Source organism: Sebastes fasciatus, chromosome 24, assembly GCF_043250625.1.
Source record: "Sebastes fasciatus isolate fSebFas1 chromosome 24, fSebFas1.pri, whole genome shotgun sequence".
NCBI lineage: Eukaryota > Metazoa > Chordata > Actinopteri > Perciformes > Sebastidae > Sebastes > Sebastes fasciatus.
The window spans coordinates 8672999-8693281 of record NC_133818.1 but is presented as its reverse complement, the minus strand read 5'-3'; the positions used below and the strand labels follow the sequence as shown (position 1 = coordinate 8693281).

Below are 20283 nucleotides of genomic sequence, written 5' to 3'. Positions count from 1 at the left end.
TCAAATCGGGATAATGATGGTTTTGTTCTGAGGTACTGTATCATTAAACAATGTAACTCCTTCCGATGACTGACTCAAGACCGATTTCCAGTTTACACTGTTATTATTCACCAACCAACAAATGAGGAAGCTCAACCTCTGAGAGGAGTACAGATTGTCAGATTGTTATAGAGAGGCTGCGGAGAACAAAGAGATTTCCACAATGAGCCCTTCTGAGAGGCGAAGCGATACGGATTTTCAAGCTATGTAATTAAAAGAATGCCTTTTGTATTACTCCAGCGGTTTGAAAGTAATATGTTGAATCTTGTACTACTACAAAGATGACAATGAATTCATTAGTAATTTATAATATTACCCACAATTCTGTTCTCATAATCCCAAAGTAGAACGATGGTACAGAACGTGGACAAAAGTATATGAGCATCAAAACATTACACTGATATTTGATTAATGAACATCTCAAAACCATAAGCGTTAATATGCTGCTTTAACTATCTCAGAGTCGTGGTCAGGGCCATAGATTCTAACTTACTGATATCTCAGAGTCGTGGTCGGGGCCATAGATTCTAACTTACTGATATTTCAAAGCCATGGTCGGGGCTGTAGTTTATCTTTTGCTGATATTTCAGAGTCATGGTCGGGGTCCTAGATTCCACCTTACTGATATCTCAGAGTCATGGTCGGGGCCATAGATTCTAACTTACTGATATTTCATAGTCATGGTCGTGGCCAAAGATTCTAACTTACATATATTTCAGAGCCATGGTCGGGGCCATAGATTCTAACTTACTGATATTTCATAGTCATGGTCGGGGCCATAGATTCTAACTTACTGATATTTTAGAGCCATGGTCGGGGCCATAGATCCTAACTTGCTGATATTTCAGAGTCATGGTCGGGGCCATTGATTCTAACTTACTTATATTTCAGAGCCATGGTCGGGGCCATAGATTCTAACTTACTGATATTTCAGAGCCATCGTCCGGGTCATAGATTTTAACTTACTGCTATTTCATAGCCATGGTCGGGGCCACAGATTCGAACTTACTGATATTTCAGAGCCATGGTCAGGGCCGTAGATTCTAACTTGCACAAACCTCAGTCAGCTAAAGGATCAATGAGTAAGGCACTGTTCATTCTAAACAACAGTGGCGGCTCCTGGATAGGTAAGCGTTGATGATGTAATAGCATCAGTTATATCAAAACAGAAAGAACTGAAGGCTTTTCTCGATGGAAAAGATGTTTTCGCTCTTGGACAGCAGCCTAAATGGAATAGAAGGCTGTGTTTTGAGGTAGGGGTGTATCTGTGACCTTTGACCCTTTCCCGTGTTCACAATTAGTTTCTGCGCTACTACCCGTCTTTGACCGAAAACAACCCGTCCCCTAAAGGGTACCAAACTGCATTGTGGGAAACAGCAAATTACTAACTGGGGAGGACAAGAAAACAAGGCAGTTTTTGGGGAAAAGTGAATGCATCAGAAGAATCAATTCAATTACTCAAACGCAAAACAACACTTGGGATTCATTGAATATTACGGACTGATGATGCATAACAGTAAGACAGAAAGATGGAGGGTTTCTTAAACTGTTCAGGTGAGAGCTCAAAAGGGTATTTCGGAGGAATTTAGCAAAGAGGCTCAGACAGCACCTTGTTTTCTCTCTGCTGCAATTTCAGAAAACTGGCTGCGGTGTCGTAATGTCAAGTGTCAGGGGATGAAGTGTGATATCTTGAGGAAGGAGGCAGTCGAAAGGGCTCGAAGTTTTAACAGCCAATCAAGATCACAGGGGAACTTGCTGGGTATTCCCAGAATGAACATCACAAAGTGCCACAATGGTCGTAAATTCAATCCAACACGAAATAAAATGTCAGGATAGGTAGGCGAGTGAGGCCCGCGGAGTGACACGTCAGCCCTGCATGGAAAACAGCATTACAACAAATCAAACCTGGCAGCGGAACAAAGGCTAAAGAAGCTGCGTCTGGAGGTTGAATCCCTGGTTGGGTTCAAAAACACAAAAGTGGCACAAACATGTCCAAACGTTAAGGAAATAAATCACCCCGTTGTCAAAGTGTTTAAAAATCGTGCACATTAGCACTCGACTGGAAGCAGGCTTGCACCGCAGTTAGTCTGCTTGGCTTGACTGCAGACAATTATTCTACATCTGCAGAAGACAAAGTCAAAGCAGCGCGCATTGAACTGTCAGACAGAATTACAGACCCAAACTACAACAGATATGTCCCACAGAGAAAGCAGTGGAAAGACATACCCACCAAGAGCATTTTTACAACATGTTTTAATCATTATCAATTAGAACTAGGGATCCATTAGGAGACAAAATAGGGAGTCGGACGATGCGCGCTGATTAATTGGGGCCCCCCATTTACAGATCTCTCCGCTCATCCCTTGAGTTCCATAACACGAGCCTGAAAAGTGTCCCTCCATGTTCGCCTTTCCCCCACTCCTCTCGCTCTCTCCCTCTCACCTGCCTAATTAACTGTCAGCCGAAGCCATTTGCGTTTCTATATTTCATGGGAGGATGAATATTAAAATTCCGCCAAAAACTGCCACACCGCGTTTGACTGGGCTCTCGGCGGATGACAAGAGCGCGCCAGCAGCCCGACGCTGAGAGGAAGTGATGGGGGCTTGTACGGGCAGAGAATCAAATAGGTGTTCATCATATATTATGTACACAGAGGTGCTGACTCTGGGTAGAATATCAATGGGTGCAGTGGAAATCAAAATCAAGAGGAAAAACAATCCAGAACAGTAGTTCTGAACCTATTTTCCTTGACGCCCTGCTGCTTGTATGTAAGAAATATTTTCCCGTGTCATCACCCTAAAAAGAAATACAAATCCCCGAACAAAATCTTCAATTTGAAAAAAGTGATTCATCGGATTAAATAAGTTAGTCTTATTTTATTAAATCAACTTTCTTTAATGAATATATGTCAGTCAGTGTGTGCCTTTGTTCGTGTGCGGCGGGCAGGAGGGAGAGCAAACCGTAGCTTGACCGCAGTGAAAATGCTGTTTTTGAAAGGCTAAACGGCAACAAAGTCAACTTTCTTTAATGACTATAAGTCAGTCAGTGTGTGCCTCCCTTTGTGTGCGGCGGGCGGTAGAGAAAACCGCAGTTAGACCGCAGTGAAAATGCTGTTTTTGAAAGGCTAAACGGCAAACAAATATGGATTGAATCAGAATATTTTGTTGGATAAAACATGTTGTGAATTTTTTAAATCATTACATCTATCTTTTTCCAAAAAACTTTGACTTTTGGACTTTACACTCAGGAGTTATTGGAAATGTTTGGATAACACAAGTTGGAAACAATTCTATGCAGCTAATACTGGAATCTAATTCAACAAATTACAAATAGTATAATACTAATAATATTAGTGTAGCCTGATCTTTATCTGCAACTGTGCACAAATACTGGGTTTAAGCACAATGTGGCCTACTAAATACCAAGAAAATATAGTTTTAAATAGTTTTATATACAGAATTATGATTTTAGTTATACAGTTGCAAATCTAATTTTGACAACCTCACAATCGACAAATCCTGGTGCACTCCTGAGGGAGGCCCGGACCCCAGGTTGGGAACCACTGGTCTAGAAAGCTAAAACAAAAACTGAAAATCCTTGACAGAGAATAAAAAATACACTAAAAGGTACAATTACAAAATAATCTAAATCAATACTAAAACAAGAAGAGCAGCATGTGTCTTTTCTTTCCAACCAGTATTGCCTGTTGTCTCCGCTATCAGGTAATGGATTTCGAGAACCATCATCATCCACCATCAAACACTTAATCAGATGAAAAAAAAGCCAGAGAGGCTTTTATCCATCATCAATTTTAAAGCTACAATGATTTGCGCCTATTTTCTGATTGCCACCTTTTTACCTCTGTGAGCCAGTTGTGTTCATCGCCCATGACAAATTGACTTCAAAGGAAGCCTCCATCATGACCCATTTTCCCTTCCACCAACAGCTGAGCCCAATAAGGCACAAAGCGAGAATTTTCCCATGGGCCCCCGTGCATCAAAAGCCGGTAAGGCGAACGGAAGACTGCCGCTCATGAGGCAGAATTGGAGGCAATCACTTGAAGTAACATCATGAATTTGAAGGTAACGCAAAGGGAGATTATGTGTGATTTCTCAGAAGTACGGGACCACTTTGATTCATCACCGACTCATTACAGCTGAGCTAACACAAGCAGCATCCATGTTACAAGATAACCAATGTGATCAGTGTAATTACAACAGAGAGACACTCCTTAGGATAGGAGGAGAAAAAGCAGCGGACATGGCTTTCAAATGACTCATCTGTTTTTTTTTTCTATGAAGATGTAAATTCAAGGTCCATTCACAAAAGAGCACAGCCAGAGAATGGACCTAATTGAAAATCTTGTACTGAACACTTTAGTTACTTCAGGTCAGATCTGTGCAGACACACATTAAACTTATAGGGAAGTGTTGGAGATCAATACAGCTCAATTACACAGAATATTGCAAGTATCACATGGTAATAGTCTAATAGGAGCTGGTATTCAAATTATATGCGAGTCTCAAATAACAGCAGTTATTGCGGCCGGCATGAGACAATAAAAAAACACATTGGGGGTTGAAATGACTACAATGCTCACATGGTAAATGCAGCATAATATATGTATATTTCCACAGCAATAATTCCATTAGTACAACAACTAGGGGCGTAAGAAAATATCAATACACTTGAGTATCGCAATATTATGTTGATTGATACTGTATCAATTGTCAAAAACACTATTGATTTTTAATTAATAGTCGAAATGCAAATATATTGTGGCAGACAGTGGATCAGATTGCACAAAAGGTAGTGATATGATGTTACAAGGACTGTGATAAATGCAAATGCAGATCCCATGGTGTGATTTTATGCATATAGTGGTATGTTCTTAGTCGATTAGTCAACTAATCGGTAATTTTGGTCTTAGTTGGCTAAGATTTCATTAGTCGATTAGTCGTTTTTTATGCTTTTTCATGCTGAATGATTTATTTCCAAGAAGCGTATAAGCACATCTCTGGTAAACACGAGATTTAAAGTGGTGCTTTTGTGTGATTCTTTGCGGAGAAACTCTGTGTTACGATCCGTCCATTAAATCAAGTAATTGACTAGTTGACAAAATCGTATCAGTGTTAGTTGGCTAAGATATTTCTTTGGTCGAGGACAGCCCATAGTTCTTTATACTATGATAGTTCACCTAAAACGAGATAAAAAAAAATCTAAATATATCACCTCGCTTACAGTATCGTGATATATCGCGATATATCGTATCATGATACGTAACGTATCGCCAGATTCTTGCCAATACACAGCCCTAACAACAAAAGAGTGACACTAAGCAAAGTGTTCCTTTGTAACAAAAATATGGATTTCACCACATTATTTTCAATCACTCTTTTGCCAATCTACTTTGCCAGTCTTTTGTTTGAGCTACTCTCAGTGAAACTCAACCATTCCTGCAAATGCTTCACGTTAAAACTGAGGTCGGTAACATTGGAGAAAACAGCAAGAGTACGCTAGATTTATAAATATTATCCAACCAAAAAACCCAACACAGTGTTGCCAACTCTTTCCCGATGAAAGTAGCTAGCAGCACTAGCTCCAAAGACCTGTTAGGAAAGGCTGCATCATTCAACTTAACCTGCTCGAAGTCTTTTCTATGAAATGATTGTGCAGGAAGTGTTGCGTAGCTTAACAGTGGTAGAAAGACAACATCAAAGCAGAAGCAGTTTCAATGAATTAGTGCTTAAAAAGAGTGTTTCTTTCAAAAAAGAGAAAGTGGTAGCAACAGAGGGGTGAGTATGACATGACTATGTTGTTGTCTTGATAATTTCAGGATAATTGGCGCTAAGCACAACAGGTACACTCGGAGGATAGGGCTGAGTTTGCATTAACAGCAAACAGCAGCAACAACAAATTAAAATGGGAGCACATCAGAAACCAGGGAGGACTCTTACTAAAATACGATAAACATGAACATATTGTTCCAAACAAAGCCACAGTTAAGTAGAACAGGACCTACTTTTGAGGGGAGCTGGCTTCACATCGGCTAATCTAGATTCTTGGAAGCGATGCCATTGTGACGAGCCGGGGCATATGCCACGAGTGTGACACCATCAATGGACAGAAAAAAATAAGCCGTCGGTGAGGGGAATGAAACATGTCTCCTTACCTATTGCCATCTCTATGACGCTCATTTGGCTCTCCGAGGGGGAAAGGATTTTTGGCGGCTTGTCTGTCAGGGGAGCTGCGGAAAAGACAAACAGAGAAGAAAAGGCAGAGCACATTAAATTCCACATCTTTCTCCCCCGTGGACAGTGGGAGTATGATTTATTCATTAAAGACCACAATAAAGGCTGCATTAAAATGGGAACAAATAAAAGGAAATATAATATTTAAAGAGTGGACGGAGAGAAAAAAATGGATGAGTCAGAATTCAAAAGCTTTAAACATCACGCTTTTCAAAAGAAGCAGCTGCTTCAATGCTATTCGTTCCTTGTAGAAAATGAGTAAGTGATGATATGGCTTTGACGCGGACTGCAATACAAACTGTGCTGTATATACAGCAGCTGTGTAACCAGTCAACCATTTCTGAATCTACAGAACACATACCCCAAGGTAAAGAATCCTTCACAGCTGCAGTGGGCATGGGAAGGTTAAGAGCTGCTGCAGGAGATGCGGTATTTTCAGCTGTTTACAGCTGGGAAATGTACTCGAAATACTATAAATGCTTACAGTATCTATTAAAATAATACATAAAACTTTTGCACAAGCATGTGAAAATGTCATGGGTTGCTGATCTGAAAGTGTATCACAGTAACATTAGAACAGCCTTCGTCCCAACGCCCTTCGAATACACACCAACTCCAATTAGACAGCTGCTGAGTAACAAAAGACGTGCACTTAGAGGCTCCTCATTATAATGATTCCCTAATTGGTTCTAGTCTTCAAAGTGGCAGCGGAGAGGTTTTCTATCTGCGCACGTTGGGAAATACTCGGAGGGACGGGGCTTGTTTCAGTACAAATGACTTGCGGTTTGACTGGAGCAGCGATCGCTCAGCTGAACCTGGGAAAAAAAAAAAGTTCACATTGAACCTCCGTACTCCGGTTCTCTGGTGACACCACAGCGGAGGGTGTTAGCTACAATTACATGTTGATATAAAAGCCTTCTGGCTAGATCATCCCAGTTATTCAGATTCGTTCCATTTATGTATTCAGTTATTCTTCATGAGTATTCAAAGATCCATTTGGCCTCTGTGATTGTACAACACATGAGAGTTTTATGATGCAAATGCGAGACCCTTCAATCCACTTTTCCACTGCTGAGTTCTGTAGGCGAGATTCTGTCTTGACAAGGCCAGTTAAATAAAACAGTCAACAATTTTATTTGAACTATTTTGGTCTTAATAGCAGCAACATTTTACACCATGTCTTGTGTACATAAAGGCTCCTTATCGATACCTCAATCTATAGAGACGACATGCAGATTCATATTTTAGCATATTTCATGTTCTACCACCTTCTATGGTCAAAGTTTAGGGGTAAGATCACAGCCTTGGTTAAAATAAACCAACACTATTACCGGTTGAAAACATTAAAGGGAGACACCCCAGGTGAAAAGGGTAAACATTTAACCATTAGATATCACCATGAAACTCCCCCAGTTGATTACTTACATTAAGACAATACTTTTTTGTATTACAAGTTTTCTGAAAATGTATGTTTAAATATGCAAATGAGGCGTTATCTTACCAAATATGTGCTAATTTTCATACATTTCCAGAATAGTAATCTGAACATTGGAGCCTGGTTCAAAGCTCTTGTTTCATTTTGTTGACATATTAGAGTCAAATGTTTTTACAGAGGGGATTTTGGACATCTCTTTTTAACACTCCATATATCAGAAAATACTGTCAACAACCATAAAAAAACAAACATTTTTGCCATGTTTTTAGGGATAAATTGTTATTTAAATCCGGCTATGAATACTATCTGAACAAACCTTTCTGTTAAAACCATCAAACTATAGACAGGAATGAAATTGGAAAGTTTGGTGTATGAGAAAAAGCTAATTTTGAGAAAACAACCTTTACAGATGTGTATTGTAAAATTCCATACATTTTGTAAGACACTACATGTGAGTAGGGTAACGTTTTTAAACTAATAGAAACTCCCCCAGTTGATTACTTACATTAAGAAAATTATTTTTTGTATTACAAGTTTTCTGAATTTAATGTTTAAATATGGAAATGAGGCATTATCTAATGCTAATTTGGGGTGAATTTAGGGGTAATCTACAGATACAAATAGGCAATGTGCAGTAAAATAAACACCTAAATGTGTATTGTGAATGTTTTCACTCGACTAGTCTGAAAGAGGACATGTTATGGAAGCAAAATAGCCCAAAATCTTGACCCATCCATCCACTGTCAACCATTTTGTGGCTCAACATTGTGTTACGTATGACAATAATTTGCATAATTTGCATGTCTGCTAGCGTTTACTGTCGGGTAAACCTAAACACAGGCCTTTTTCAAGCATTTGAACAACATTTTTGGTGCCTCTAATTGCAACGAAGAAGCAGAGATGACTTGATTGGCGTCATTTATCTGTAGACACTATGTAATCAGCCACAGACGCCGAGACTTGCAGCTTTGCAGAAAAACATACAATTTTTAGAAGCATCATCTGGGAGAAACACTGCAATAAACGGTAAAAGTCTGCACACAAGTCTGATGAGCAAATCAAGTCAAAATGTCAAACGCTATTGGCGAAATATGTAAAAACACAGGGGACCATAACAGAGTGTGGATATTCTGCCTTTACTTTTCCTCTCTTGGTGCCAGCTCTTGATTTGTTTGGATGTACTTCTTATTTCAAATTGCACTCAGTAAAAATACAACTTTCCTTCAGTAGTATCCACTCGCTTGTGCAAATAAAAGAACCTTTCCATTGCTCTGATGTCCAGTCAATTGACAGATAAAACCATAATGTAGCCTTAAATAAAGGATCATGCAATTTGTTAAGAGGAGTGGGCTGAAAGCAGGGAAAATATGCCTATGTGAGCTCATTAATTACAAATTCAAAAAAAGAACCACAGCAAATTATGCCTTTCCCTGGGCCTGGCGTGTTTCAGTTCTGTGTAAAGAAATCTCATTACCGTAATTACCTTTTTTCTTGATGAAATATGCTTAGATTATTTTGTTTCATTATGACTTGAAAAGAAATAACAGTTTTTTTTTTTCCCACTCTGATGGTTTGTCTTACACAAGACAATGCTGGATTTGAAGAGAGAGAGAAAATGGTGCACGGGCAGGGATGTGGCTGCATGTATTTATAGTAACATGAAAAGGGAGCTCAGCTGGGGATACAAACATCAAACATGGAGGAGCCACAGCTCGTTGCTTCCGCTCTTAAAGTGAATTTGAAATTATACGTTATATATTTGCATTAATGATAAAACAACGCAGAAAATGCAATAGAGTAGTAGAATAATTGTTCTAATTACCCAAACCCAACTAAGATCCAAAGACATGTGCAACTGCAGTACTGTCAAACAGACAATTTAATCACTTCTTCTTCTTCTTCTGGAGGTAGGAAAGCAAGATAATGTCTGAAGTTACACAATCACCTGGCAGGATGTTAAAAACAGGAAAATGTGGCGCAGGTTGAAAACAAACAGAGAAAACTGGCTGGCTGGCGACCTATCCTAACCTTAACCATTCCAGGTCAATACCAAACCTTAACCATTGTACGTCAACGCCTATCCTCAACCATTCGAGGTCAATGCCTAACCTTAACTATTCAAGGTCAATGCCTAACCTTAACTATTGGAGGTCAATGCCTAACCTCAAACATTTGAGGTCAATGCCTAACCTTAACTATTCCGAGGTAAATGCTTAACGTCAACCATTTGAGGTCAATACCTAACCTCAACGATTCAAGGTCAATGCCTAACCTTAACCATTCAAGGTCAATGCCTAACATTAACCATTCAAGGTCAATGCCTAACCTCAACCATTCAAGGTCAATGTCTAAACTCAACCACTCAAGATCAATGCCTAACCTTAACCATTCAAGGTCAACGCCTAACTTCAACCATTCGAGGTCAATGCCTAACCTTAACCATTCAAGGTCAATGCCTAAACTCAACTACTCAAGATCAATGCCTAACCTTAACCATTCAAGGTCAACGCCTAACCTTAACCATTCGAGGTCAATGCCTAACCTTAACCATTCGAGGTCAATGCCTAACCTCAACAGTGAGTTTATGATAGAGTACGTAGTCTCATATAATACCATTACAGTTTTATAGGTACTGTTTGTGCATCCTATCTGAAGGTTCTCCAGCCATTATAGTCATCAGTGTGTTGGTGTGGACCAGCACAAATGGGAGTTTCCATTAAGACCAGATTGAACACACATTACTGCTGGGTTATCTGCTGTTTCTGCCATTTTACCACCCTGAAACTGAGGCCTTAGTCTCCTATGTCCTTTGACTGTGACAACTCCAACTCCAGAATGTCATCTGAGCAAAGGAGGATTAATTTATTGACTCTCAATTAAAAGGGCATGACATAGTGCTCACTGTGGTAACCTCACTTTGCAATTTAAACTGACAAGATGGATATATTTTGATATAGAGGCTCTCTCTCATTCAAATGTGAAGTCTCGTTTTGAAATGCCGGTTACAGTGAGCCTGCTGAAGGTGAAATTCCAATCCTGGAAGGTACTCAAAGTTGTGGCACAAGCTAATTTTAAAGCTAAAGGTAAAAAAGTAGGAGAAGGCGGTTTAACTCATCCAAATCAAGGGCACGCTGCTGATATGCTGTTTGTCAGTGGGATCCCACCACGCTGGAAGGCACGCAAACACTCACAGACACACACAAATTTGAGATGCATTAGTGAAGCTGGCTGGTCTTCAACTACAAAACCATAATTCTGCGGGGGATTATTATAAAAGGGAGTGGGCAGGCTTTTTGCTGAGGGGCGAGAAACACATCCAGCCTGACCTGCTTCCCTACACACAAACGGCATAAGCACACACACACACACACACACACACACACATTCCTGAGCACATAAACATCGAAAAAAGGCCTGACGTTGGTATCAGCTGGGGAGAAAATCTTTAAAGTGTCCCTCACAGGGCCTGTGATCCGCTCTCGCTGTGATCACATGATGATGGATGGGGGGGATGGAGTAATGAAATAGGAAAAAAAAAGACCTTGTTCTCTCCCATTAACTCTCCCGTCACCTTCTCTCCCTCCCCTATCTGTCTGTCGCTCGCTGTGCGTCTTTGTCACTCTGTCTGTCTGTTTCCGTCGCTCTCAGGGGTGTAAGAGAGAGAGAGAAAGAGAGAGAAGGAAGATGAAAAAGGAGGGAGAGGAGGAGGGAGAAGGTTGTGGTCCTCTGTTCACACCTCATTAAAGACCACTTCAGCAGACATAGATTAAGAGGAGTAGTGTGTGGGTCTGTGTGTGTTTGTGAGCTTTAGATCGTTAAAGGGAAGACGCAGTGTGAGTTCAACGGGAGAAAATAAATGAAAGCACTTTTAGAGCAACTTGAGAGGCAAATCTTGTTAGTCGAACACATGCGAAAGAAAAAAAAATAAATGATCTTTTTTTTTTTTCACATCTTGCAAGCAACAAATTTGACCCCGTCATGTTTCTGATTCAGTTTCTTCAGATCGGAAATCACTGAATGTCAATCATGATCAGTGACTAGAAAAGCTGACAGGCTAATAAAAAGCTACATACATGTTTGCAATTCATTGTATCATTGTGAACTCTGTTCATAAGAACCCAGTAATGATTGGCACTAATCAACGTATCCTCATACAACGGTTCGTATGATATCTTATGAAAAGTTATTACTCATTTTCTGTGTGTTTTCCTACGAATGTCCAGCAACATGTGATGCACATGTGAATTTCCGCTCGTTACATGCATATAGTCTTTTCAAAATAAACTTCTGTCTTCACAGGACACAGCTTAGTTAGGTTTGGGCAACAAACCTACCTAGGTTTAGGTAACAAAACTATTTAGTTAGTTATACGTAACAAAACTACTTAGTTAGGTAACAAAGCAACTTAGTTAGGTTTAGGCAACAAACCTACCTAGGTTTAGGTAACAAAACTACTTAGTTAGGCAACAAAACTACTTAGTTAGGTTTAGGTAACAAAACTACTTAGTTAGGTCTTGGCAACAAAACCACTTAGTTAGGTTTGGGTAACAAAACTACTTAGGTTTAGGTAACACAACTACTTAGTTAGGTTTAGGCAACAAAAACTACTTAGTTAGGTAACAAAACTACTTGGTTAGGTTTAGGCAACAAAAGTACTTAGTTAGGTTTAGGTAACAAAAGTACTTAGTTAGGGTTAGGTAACAAAAGTACTTTGTTATTTAGTTAAGTAGTTTTGTTGCCTAACCCTAACTAAGCTACTTAATTAGGTAACAAAACTACTTACTTATGTTTAAGAAAAGATTGTGGTTTGGGTTAAAATAACACCGGAAGTGGCGTTACTTAAGTATGGAAGTTACATGACAAATAAATCAACGTCCTGGTTTCACACAGGGTGTGCGAACACCGATCTCCTTCCTACACTGCGTTTGTCGCTCTTTATACTTCCTGGTTCACGATTACGTGGCTTACACACGTGTATGAGAACAGCTTGCACTAATTAGCACTGAACACAAAGTACAGCAACAAATACAATAGCAGTATTGATGCCTTTTCCACCAGGACAAAAGCTCCCTGAAGAGTATAGGAGGCTAAATTCAGATAATAATGTCTTAAAGAGTTCAAATATTGCCAAATACTGTTTTGTTTTTGTCCAAAATCACGTCAAGATGAAGGAAGATGTGCAGCTGCGTAAATGGGACGTTGTCAAAACTTTTATTTTGAAGAGTTAATTTGAATTTGACTATCAAAACAAAGAGCGGAGCTTTTTAAAAATGCATATATTAATGAGCATAAATGATTTAATCACATTGTCAACTCATCACTGTGTTTAAAAGAAGGCAACAGCTGGCCTGACTTCAAACAAAGCGGGGCCATTAAATATGTCATTTTTCATAAATTGAATTTCAGTTTAAGTGCAAAACCACCCCTGCTGAGACCTGATATATTAGAAGATATGTCCAAGTGAATCCGAAAGACAATGCAAGCCTCGAATGTGTTGAATAAGTTGGCAAGAATGTCTTCAAACTGGACTTGTAGTCAAAGGGAGCTCAGGAGAACTCGGGAAGGAAGAAGAAATTTGTCAGCGGCTGTCAGGGACTGTTAAAGTTTTTGAAAAAGTAACTGGCGTCCTCGGGGCAGAGGGGATAAATGGACCGCAGACCAGAAATCTGAACTCAATAAGTCACTTTGTCAAATATAGTTTCTGCTGGTAAATAATATAACCCGTCTTGATCATCAGAAGGAGGTTAAATGACTGTGAAAAAACTATAAGAGAACAATACTTGAGTCAATTGTTGGAATTAAATGCTCGTAGCACATTCTGTAGTGTTTTTTGGAAGTATATTGTATTTTTGAGTGGCTGTCATCAAGTACTTACAAGGTTTTATTGCGCGCCGCTCTCTTCCATGGCTAAATATACAGGTCAATAGACTGGAAAAAAAAGCCATTGTAAATTCTTAATGTGACCTCAGCTGAAGGAAAATAGCTTTCATTACCTCGCAGCAGAACCGGTGCAATTTTCCTTCAGCAAACCAGCAGTGAGTGCACAAAATGTGCAGACCAGTCAAGATACACAGATCAGCTCGTGAAAACGACGAGCTGCTGCTGCTGCCGCCTGTGATGCTGCTGCTGCTGTGTGGGAGTTAAACGTTATAGTTCTGGCAAAATAGCTGTTATTTTAGCGGGAGGACCTCGCGGCTGTTGCCCCCGAAACATCTGCCTGAGGCAAAATGGTGAATTGGAGGCAGGATGAGTGCAGTCTCTCGTGATCTCTCTGATAAAGGAGATGGAATTTAACTACTAAAAGAGGGACACAGGGAGCTATGAAGAATATACTTTATGAGAGATATGAAATCTAATTTCTTCAGATGCTCTATTATTTAGCAATTTGACGTTTCAATTGAGAAAATAATTTTTCCCCATCCAATTGCTGTGATAGCAGCATTGCAGGTGGGACAATAGTCAATTGCAGCATCTCACATGAGAAAGTGTTTTGATATTCTATTTAATTATATTCCTATTAGTGAATTATTTTTATATTCTGTTTTATGTGTTTTAAGTGTGCCTTAAACACACAGTATTTACTCTGTATCAGTCTTTACTAATTTATATTTCTTTATTATTACAATATAAATGGAATTGAATGAATAAATTGAATAAATATTAATATTAATATTTTTCATCCATAAATTAAAAAATTTAATGAATTATATTTTTTATTATTTAAAATTCATATTTATTTATTCATATTTTTATTTTATTTATTATCATTAACTTTTTTCTCTTGTTTTTGAATAATTTATTTTTCAATTTACAGTTATTATCTGTTATATGTACGTATTATTTTATTTGTTGTGGTCTAGGTTGTTGTAGTCGTTTTTCTTATGGAAACAATAAAATGCATGATTAAAAAAAAGAGAATTAATTGCATTAATTGGCTCAACATGTAAGCATATTATTCTGATTGAACAGTTTTCTGAAGCAATATTCCAGGGACTCTACGATGCAGGGATTGGTTGTAGTCAGTACTATACCCTATAATAACATTTAAACATTTCATGAGATGAGAATTAATTAAAGTAGCCAATCAAAAGAGACCCATCTAGTTGCATATTGTTCACTTGTTTGTGAGCTTTTCTTACTATCATTAGGGGAAACTGAAAGGCAGAGAATTGTACAGATGTGTCATAAAATGCTTTGGAACAAAAAGTTACTGGATTTTGTTGCCTGCCATTCCACCTCATCCTCAAAACCTCCTGGCCCACCTCCTGCCAAAGCTCTGTTGGCTTTAGATCTGTAGACCGCTGGGGTTATTGGAGTAAATGGAATCCACTGCCATGTTCCTGGAGCCATCCTGAGATGATGAGTGCTTTGTGACATGGCAGGTTATACTGCTGGAAGTATCCATTTACTATGAACACGGTCAGCAACACTATGAGTCAATTGTAGCTTTCAAATAATGCTCAGCTGGCATTGAGGTGACTAACGTGGGCCCAGAAAAGTCTCTGCACACAACTGCATTCCCGCCACGAGGCTGTACACAGGGCATGATGCTTCCATGGATGCGTACTTATAACGGCAGCCTCCTATCCACGTACAGTATGTTGCAACAACATTTGTCATGCTTTGCCATTTTTTCAATTGTCCAATTGTGGTGATGGTGTCAGTAGACAAAACAAGTCTGCTTGGCCGTCTACGATAGAAAATATTGGAAAAAAGGTCTTCAGGAATTGGTTTCAATTGGGCAAGTTTTAATTGTTCTTTCTTGTCAGCTAATATTGGCCATGATTCATGCTGTCCCGAGACGAAGACAAGCATTCACACGTTATGGGAATATCGGAGAAGACGCCAACAGCGGAAAAAGCTAATTTGAGTTAAATGTTCACCACGTCAGAACTTTTTAGGCAAAAGCATTTCCGTAACCCATTTAGCGCATCAACTGTTTTTCGACAAAGGAAAAAATAACACCACAATTTGGGCAATTGAGCAAGTTTTATCCAATTTTGCCATTTCCACGGCTTTTCTAATGCGATACTTGAAATTGGGCATACAAATATGTGAATGGAAACGCAGCTACTGTGGCCTCATTTTCTTGTTCTAGGTGTGGAACCGGCTCGTATCTATCTCAGTGCTGAGAAGTCTGTCTGCACACCATTGTTGCACTGTGCTTTCTTATATCTTCATGTCTGGCCAATAACCTCTGACCTCGCTCCATGATTTCACCTACTGCTTACCGCTTCTACACACCGCGGCGACTGGAAAAACACCATAAGGACGGCAGCCGTTTCAGAGATGCTGCAAAACACCACGTCTGGCACCAACAATCATCACCATGTAAATCAAAATCCCGTCTCGCCCTTTCCTAATATGTAGTCCAAATGTAACCGAGCCTCTGTGTGCTTTGTCGAGTCGGAGCCACTTGTTATGATGGATATTTCCGAGGTGCAAAAGATAAATCTTTTATCTGAAAGAGGATGCTGCTTGTTAAAAATGAGCTCCCCGAGCTGAAATGGTGATCTCTGAAAGCACTGGGAAATATACTATTGGAAAGAAAATGAACCCTAAAGAAATGACAATGCAATGCTCTCCGAGGATGCTTGTTGAGAAATACCAATATAGAAACCCCGAACAGAACATAATAACGGTATATTTCCTTATTGAAAAAGGTGTTGTTTTAGAAAATCCATCAAAACAATTGAATATAAGAGGGCTCAAAGGATGGGACGATACATTCAGGGGAAATCATATAAATCATATAACTGCAGGCTTTGGGGGTAGCTGGAGCGACTTCAATCTCCAGCGAACATCTTTGAAAAAGAAAGCCATAATTACTCACAATGCTCACATATATGGTATACGGAGATTTTTGCTCTAATGAGATGTCTGTTTGAATTTGATGCATACTTTTTGAACCTTGTGCAACTGTAAACATTTGCACTGCTGAAGAAAAAGTGTCCACAAATGGATCATATGCGACTAATCATGCACGGCTAAGAAAGAGTCACTTGTTAATTAGAGAGGCCCGCGCTCATTACTCACCTGTTTCCTCAGCGGTGGCCACCCGCCTCAGAAACGTGTTATTCACTCGGCGATAAGGAGGGTGGGAGGTGGGAGGGATGGTGATATGTTTCAAGCCGCCCGGCCTAAAATATCCCCGAGGGGAGGAGTTGAGGATGAGTCAGAGAGGAAGGAGATGGCGGTGGAAAAAGAAGTGGTGCTGCGAGAGAGCTTGGGGTGCTGTATGAAAAGGGTTTCGCGGTGGGAGTGGGAGAGTGCAGCTGGGAAGAGACGGAAATAAAAAAAATGGAGATGAGAAATGAGATGCTGTTTGGCGCTTCTTAAACAACAAGAAAGTGGGTTTGTGTGTGTTGGGAGAGAGTTTGGGTCATTGCTTGGGTGTGAAAATGCTTAATGATGGAGGTTGAAGGAGGAAAGCGAGCTGGGTTAACACATTGCTGATTGACATCCTGTCATACCCACTAGCTTTCTATCTCAAGCAATGTTGTTATGAAGCTGTGTTGCTATGTGTTGCTATGTGTTCTTGTGTGTTGTTATGTGTTGTTATGAAGCTGTGTTGTCATGTTTTGTTTTGAAGCTATGTGTTGATACTTGTTGTTATGAAGCTATGTGTTGTTATGAGGCTCTGTTGTTATGAAGCTGTTTTGTTATGTTTTGTTTTGAAGCTATGTGTTGCTATGAAGCTGTGTTGCTATGTGTTGCTATGTGTTGCTATGTGTTCTTGTGTGTTGTTATGTGTTGTTATGAAGCTGTGTTGTCATGTTTTGTTTTGAAGCTATGTGTTGATACTTGTTGTTATGAAGCTATGTGTTGTTATGAGGCTCTGTTGTTATGAAGCTGTGTTGTCATGTTTTGTTTTGAAGTTATGTGTTGATACTTGTTGTTATGAAGCTATGTGTTGTTATGAGGCTGTTTTGTTATGTTTTGTTTTGAAGCTATGTGTTGTTATGAAGCTGTTTTGTTATGTTTTGTTTTGAAGCTATGTGTTGCTATGAAGCTGTGTTGTAATGTTTTTATGAAACTACGTGTTGTTATTTGTTGTTATGAAGCTGTATTGTTATCTGTTGTTATATTTTTTTCTGAAGCTGTGTTGTTATGTGTTATGTTTTTTTCAGATTTTAATTTTTCAGTCTGTAAACACAACCACGACCTTGTTGTTTTGTTAAATTATTTTGAATGTGATTTCAAAAGCACAATAATAAAAGTAAATTCCAAACAGTTCCTTGATCCAATAGAGGTCAAAGCTCTTTTCTTGTTTGCATGAGGTTGCACATGACTTGTTGCATAGCAACAGATGCGCGTGCTTCCTCCACACATGCCTCTGCTGAGTGTCGCAAGCTTGAAAAAAGAGATGCTAGTTTGACACAGGTCCTTGCGGGGGTCATAAATCACATATGATTACATGACACCTCGCTGAGTGCTGTCCGTTACAGCGTCAGACATGAGAACATGTGACTTTTGACTGAGGCTTAAATGCCAGCTGGCCTTCAAGGCAGCAGGTGTGATGTTGAACTCTACAGGCAGCAGCATTCGGGGTGATTCATGCTCTTTAGATGAAATCCAACACATTAAATAGATATGTTCCTGTTGATTAAGTGTCGCAGAGCAAAAAATACACATACAACACACTGTGAAAAAAAATTTTTACCTTGACAAAACCCCGTTGGTTTCCCTACTCTACAAAAATGATGATTCCTTTTCCTGATTCCCCCCGTATCTTTCCGTTTAAACACCCTAATAGCTCGTCTTTAGAGTGCCTCTGGTGTGAAAATAGACTCAGGAGATGGTCGTCTCGGGCTCAGAAGCACTAAACTGTGTTAATGTGCAGGTTTCTGCTTTTGAACTGCCTAAACAACGCATTGACATTCTGGGAAGCTTTTCTCCTCTGCAGGGGGAATTGTATTCCTGCAGCATGAAAACAACAGAGTGAAATTCAACAAAAAAAAAAGGACAGAATGGAAATGATGTAACGGAAAATGCACGAAGGGGTCGGTGTAAAGAATAGTCAGCTTGAAAGTTTATACAACGAATTCATACAATGTAAAGTAAATGGAGTTAAGCAACACGCAGAAAGCAGATCTCTCTCCAATCTCTGTTGAGCATGAATATGCCTCTCTATGAGGCAGTGTCGAGGAAAAATGTGCTATTGATTCATACACTTTCTTCCATATACTGCGTTCTCAGCAAGCATTGCTTGCCATTTGTCTTAGCTTTAAATTTAACTACTCGACAGGCAATACCTATGTACTTCCCTGTAATTAAAAAGTGAATTAATCTTGAGTGCCGGCTGTCATAAATTCCCCCGTTTTTCCCCCCAGCCTGCTTTCCCAGTTCCCCTTCAATAAATTTATTCACAGCAATCAATAGGGGTATTACTATGTATATATCGCCGTGGGAATCAGCTTGGCAGGTTGCCGCTGGCAGTGCTACACTTCCCGCTTTGCCCGTGTTGTTATCCTCCAAAAATGTCCGTCTCCGGCTCTATATGTGGACTTGGCTGCCGTTGAGGGGGGACGGTGGGAGCAACATGTGTGGGAGTGTTTGAGCAAAGGGCTGAAAAAAAAATGTTTTGAGAGAAAAGTTGAAGAAAAAAAACCCGGCAAAAAATAGACACGGCGGAGAAGAGAGAGGAAGAGCGAGAAGAAACGCCGCTAATGTGACAAGTTCTGCTTACTTGAACGTTTGAAATAAAGTGAAAGAAAGTTGCAATTAGGCAGATGTGTAAACCAAGACTGTGTGCGGTAATTAATCATGATTGCGTTAATTACACTTTGTTTTTGCCATAATGAGGACTAAAAAAAGAGACAAACAGCAGAGGAAAAATAGAGAAAATGAAGGATCTTATGCCAAATGACACTCCGCAGCCTCGCAGTTGCTATATTGAGATTTCATTGCTGTGGATATTAAAAATGCCAATTCTCCCCCTGCGGAAAATAAGTCCTCTCTCATTCCAGCTACCCTGGCAGTATGAATTATTTCTCTGCTCCGTCTGTAGAAAACTTGCCTTTTAAGTCCATTATTTCCCTATTTTCCATAAGCAACGCCACGTCTGATACAATCTTTTAATTAAGATTTTACAAGTTGCTTCCTCCAGCTCAAAAAGTGATTTTTTTTTTTATTTTTTTTTTAGTGCTACAGCACGCTTCCCAAGGACAAATTATAATATCATTGTTTAGCTTGGCAGATCACACATCTCGCAGATCTCATCTGTAGCGAGGACTAGTTTTTTATTTACCCCGTGCTGCAGGACGTTCACATCACACAGACGATATTATTTACTCGCTGTTCCGTGCAACAATTATATATATTTTCTAAATCAAACTTTTTATGAAGAAGAGGAACATAATGCTCATTACTGTACTGAAATAAAATGTGAGAATAATTAATTGGTAACAAGAATGAATCCACTTTTGCACATGTAAAATTAGTAATGGGGCACAGTACATGCTATTGTTACACCAACCACACATTAGTTTCAACCAGCAAGGTGATTCATCAAAGACAACTGTGCTAATTATTATCATTAAGCTTATCTGTTGCCAT

At 39.4% G+C, this 20283-nt stretch overlaps 1 protein-coding gene across 2 annotated transcripts in view; it reads right to left on the bottom strand.

Moving 5' to 3' along the window:
• The window catches only part of LOC141763039 (interleukin-1 receptor accessory protein-like 1), a 258379-nt gene that overhangs the window by 95674 nt on the left and 142422 nt on the right, over positions 1 to 20283 (bottom strand). For both annotated transcript variants that reach the window (XM_074627288.1, XM_074627287.1), the window contains exon 6: positions 6212 to 6286. In XM_074627288.1, the coding sequence (XP_074483389.1) occupies positions 6212 to 6286 (75 nt within the window). The remainder of the gene's footprint in view (positions 1 to 6211; positions 6287 to 20283) is intronic.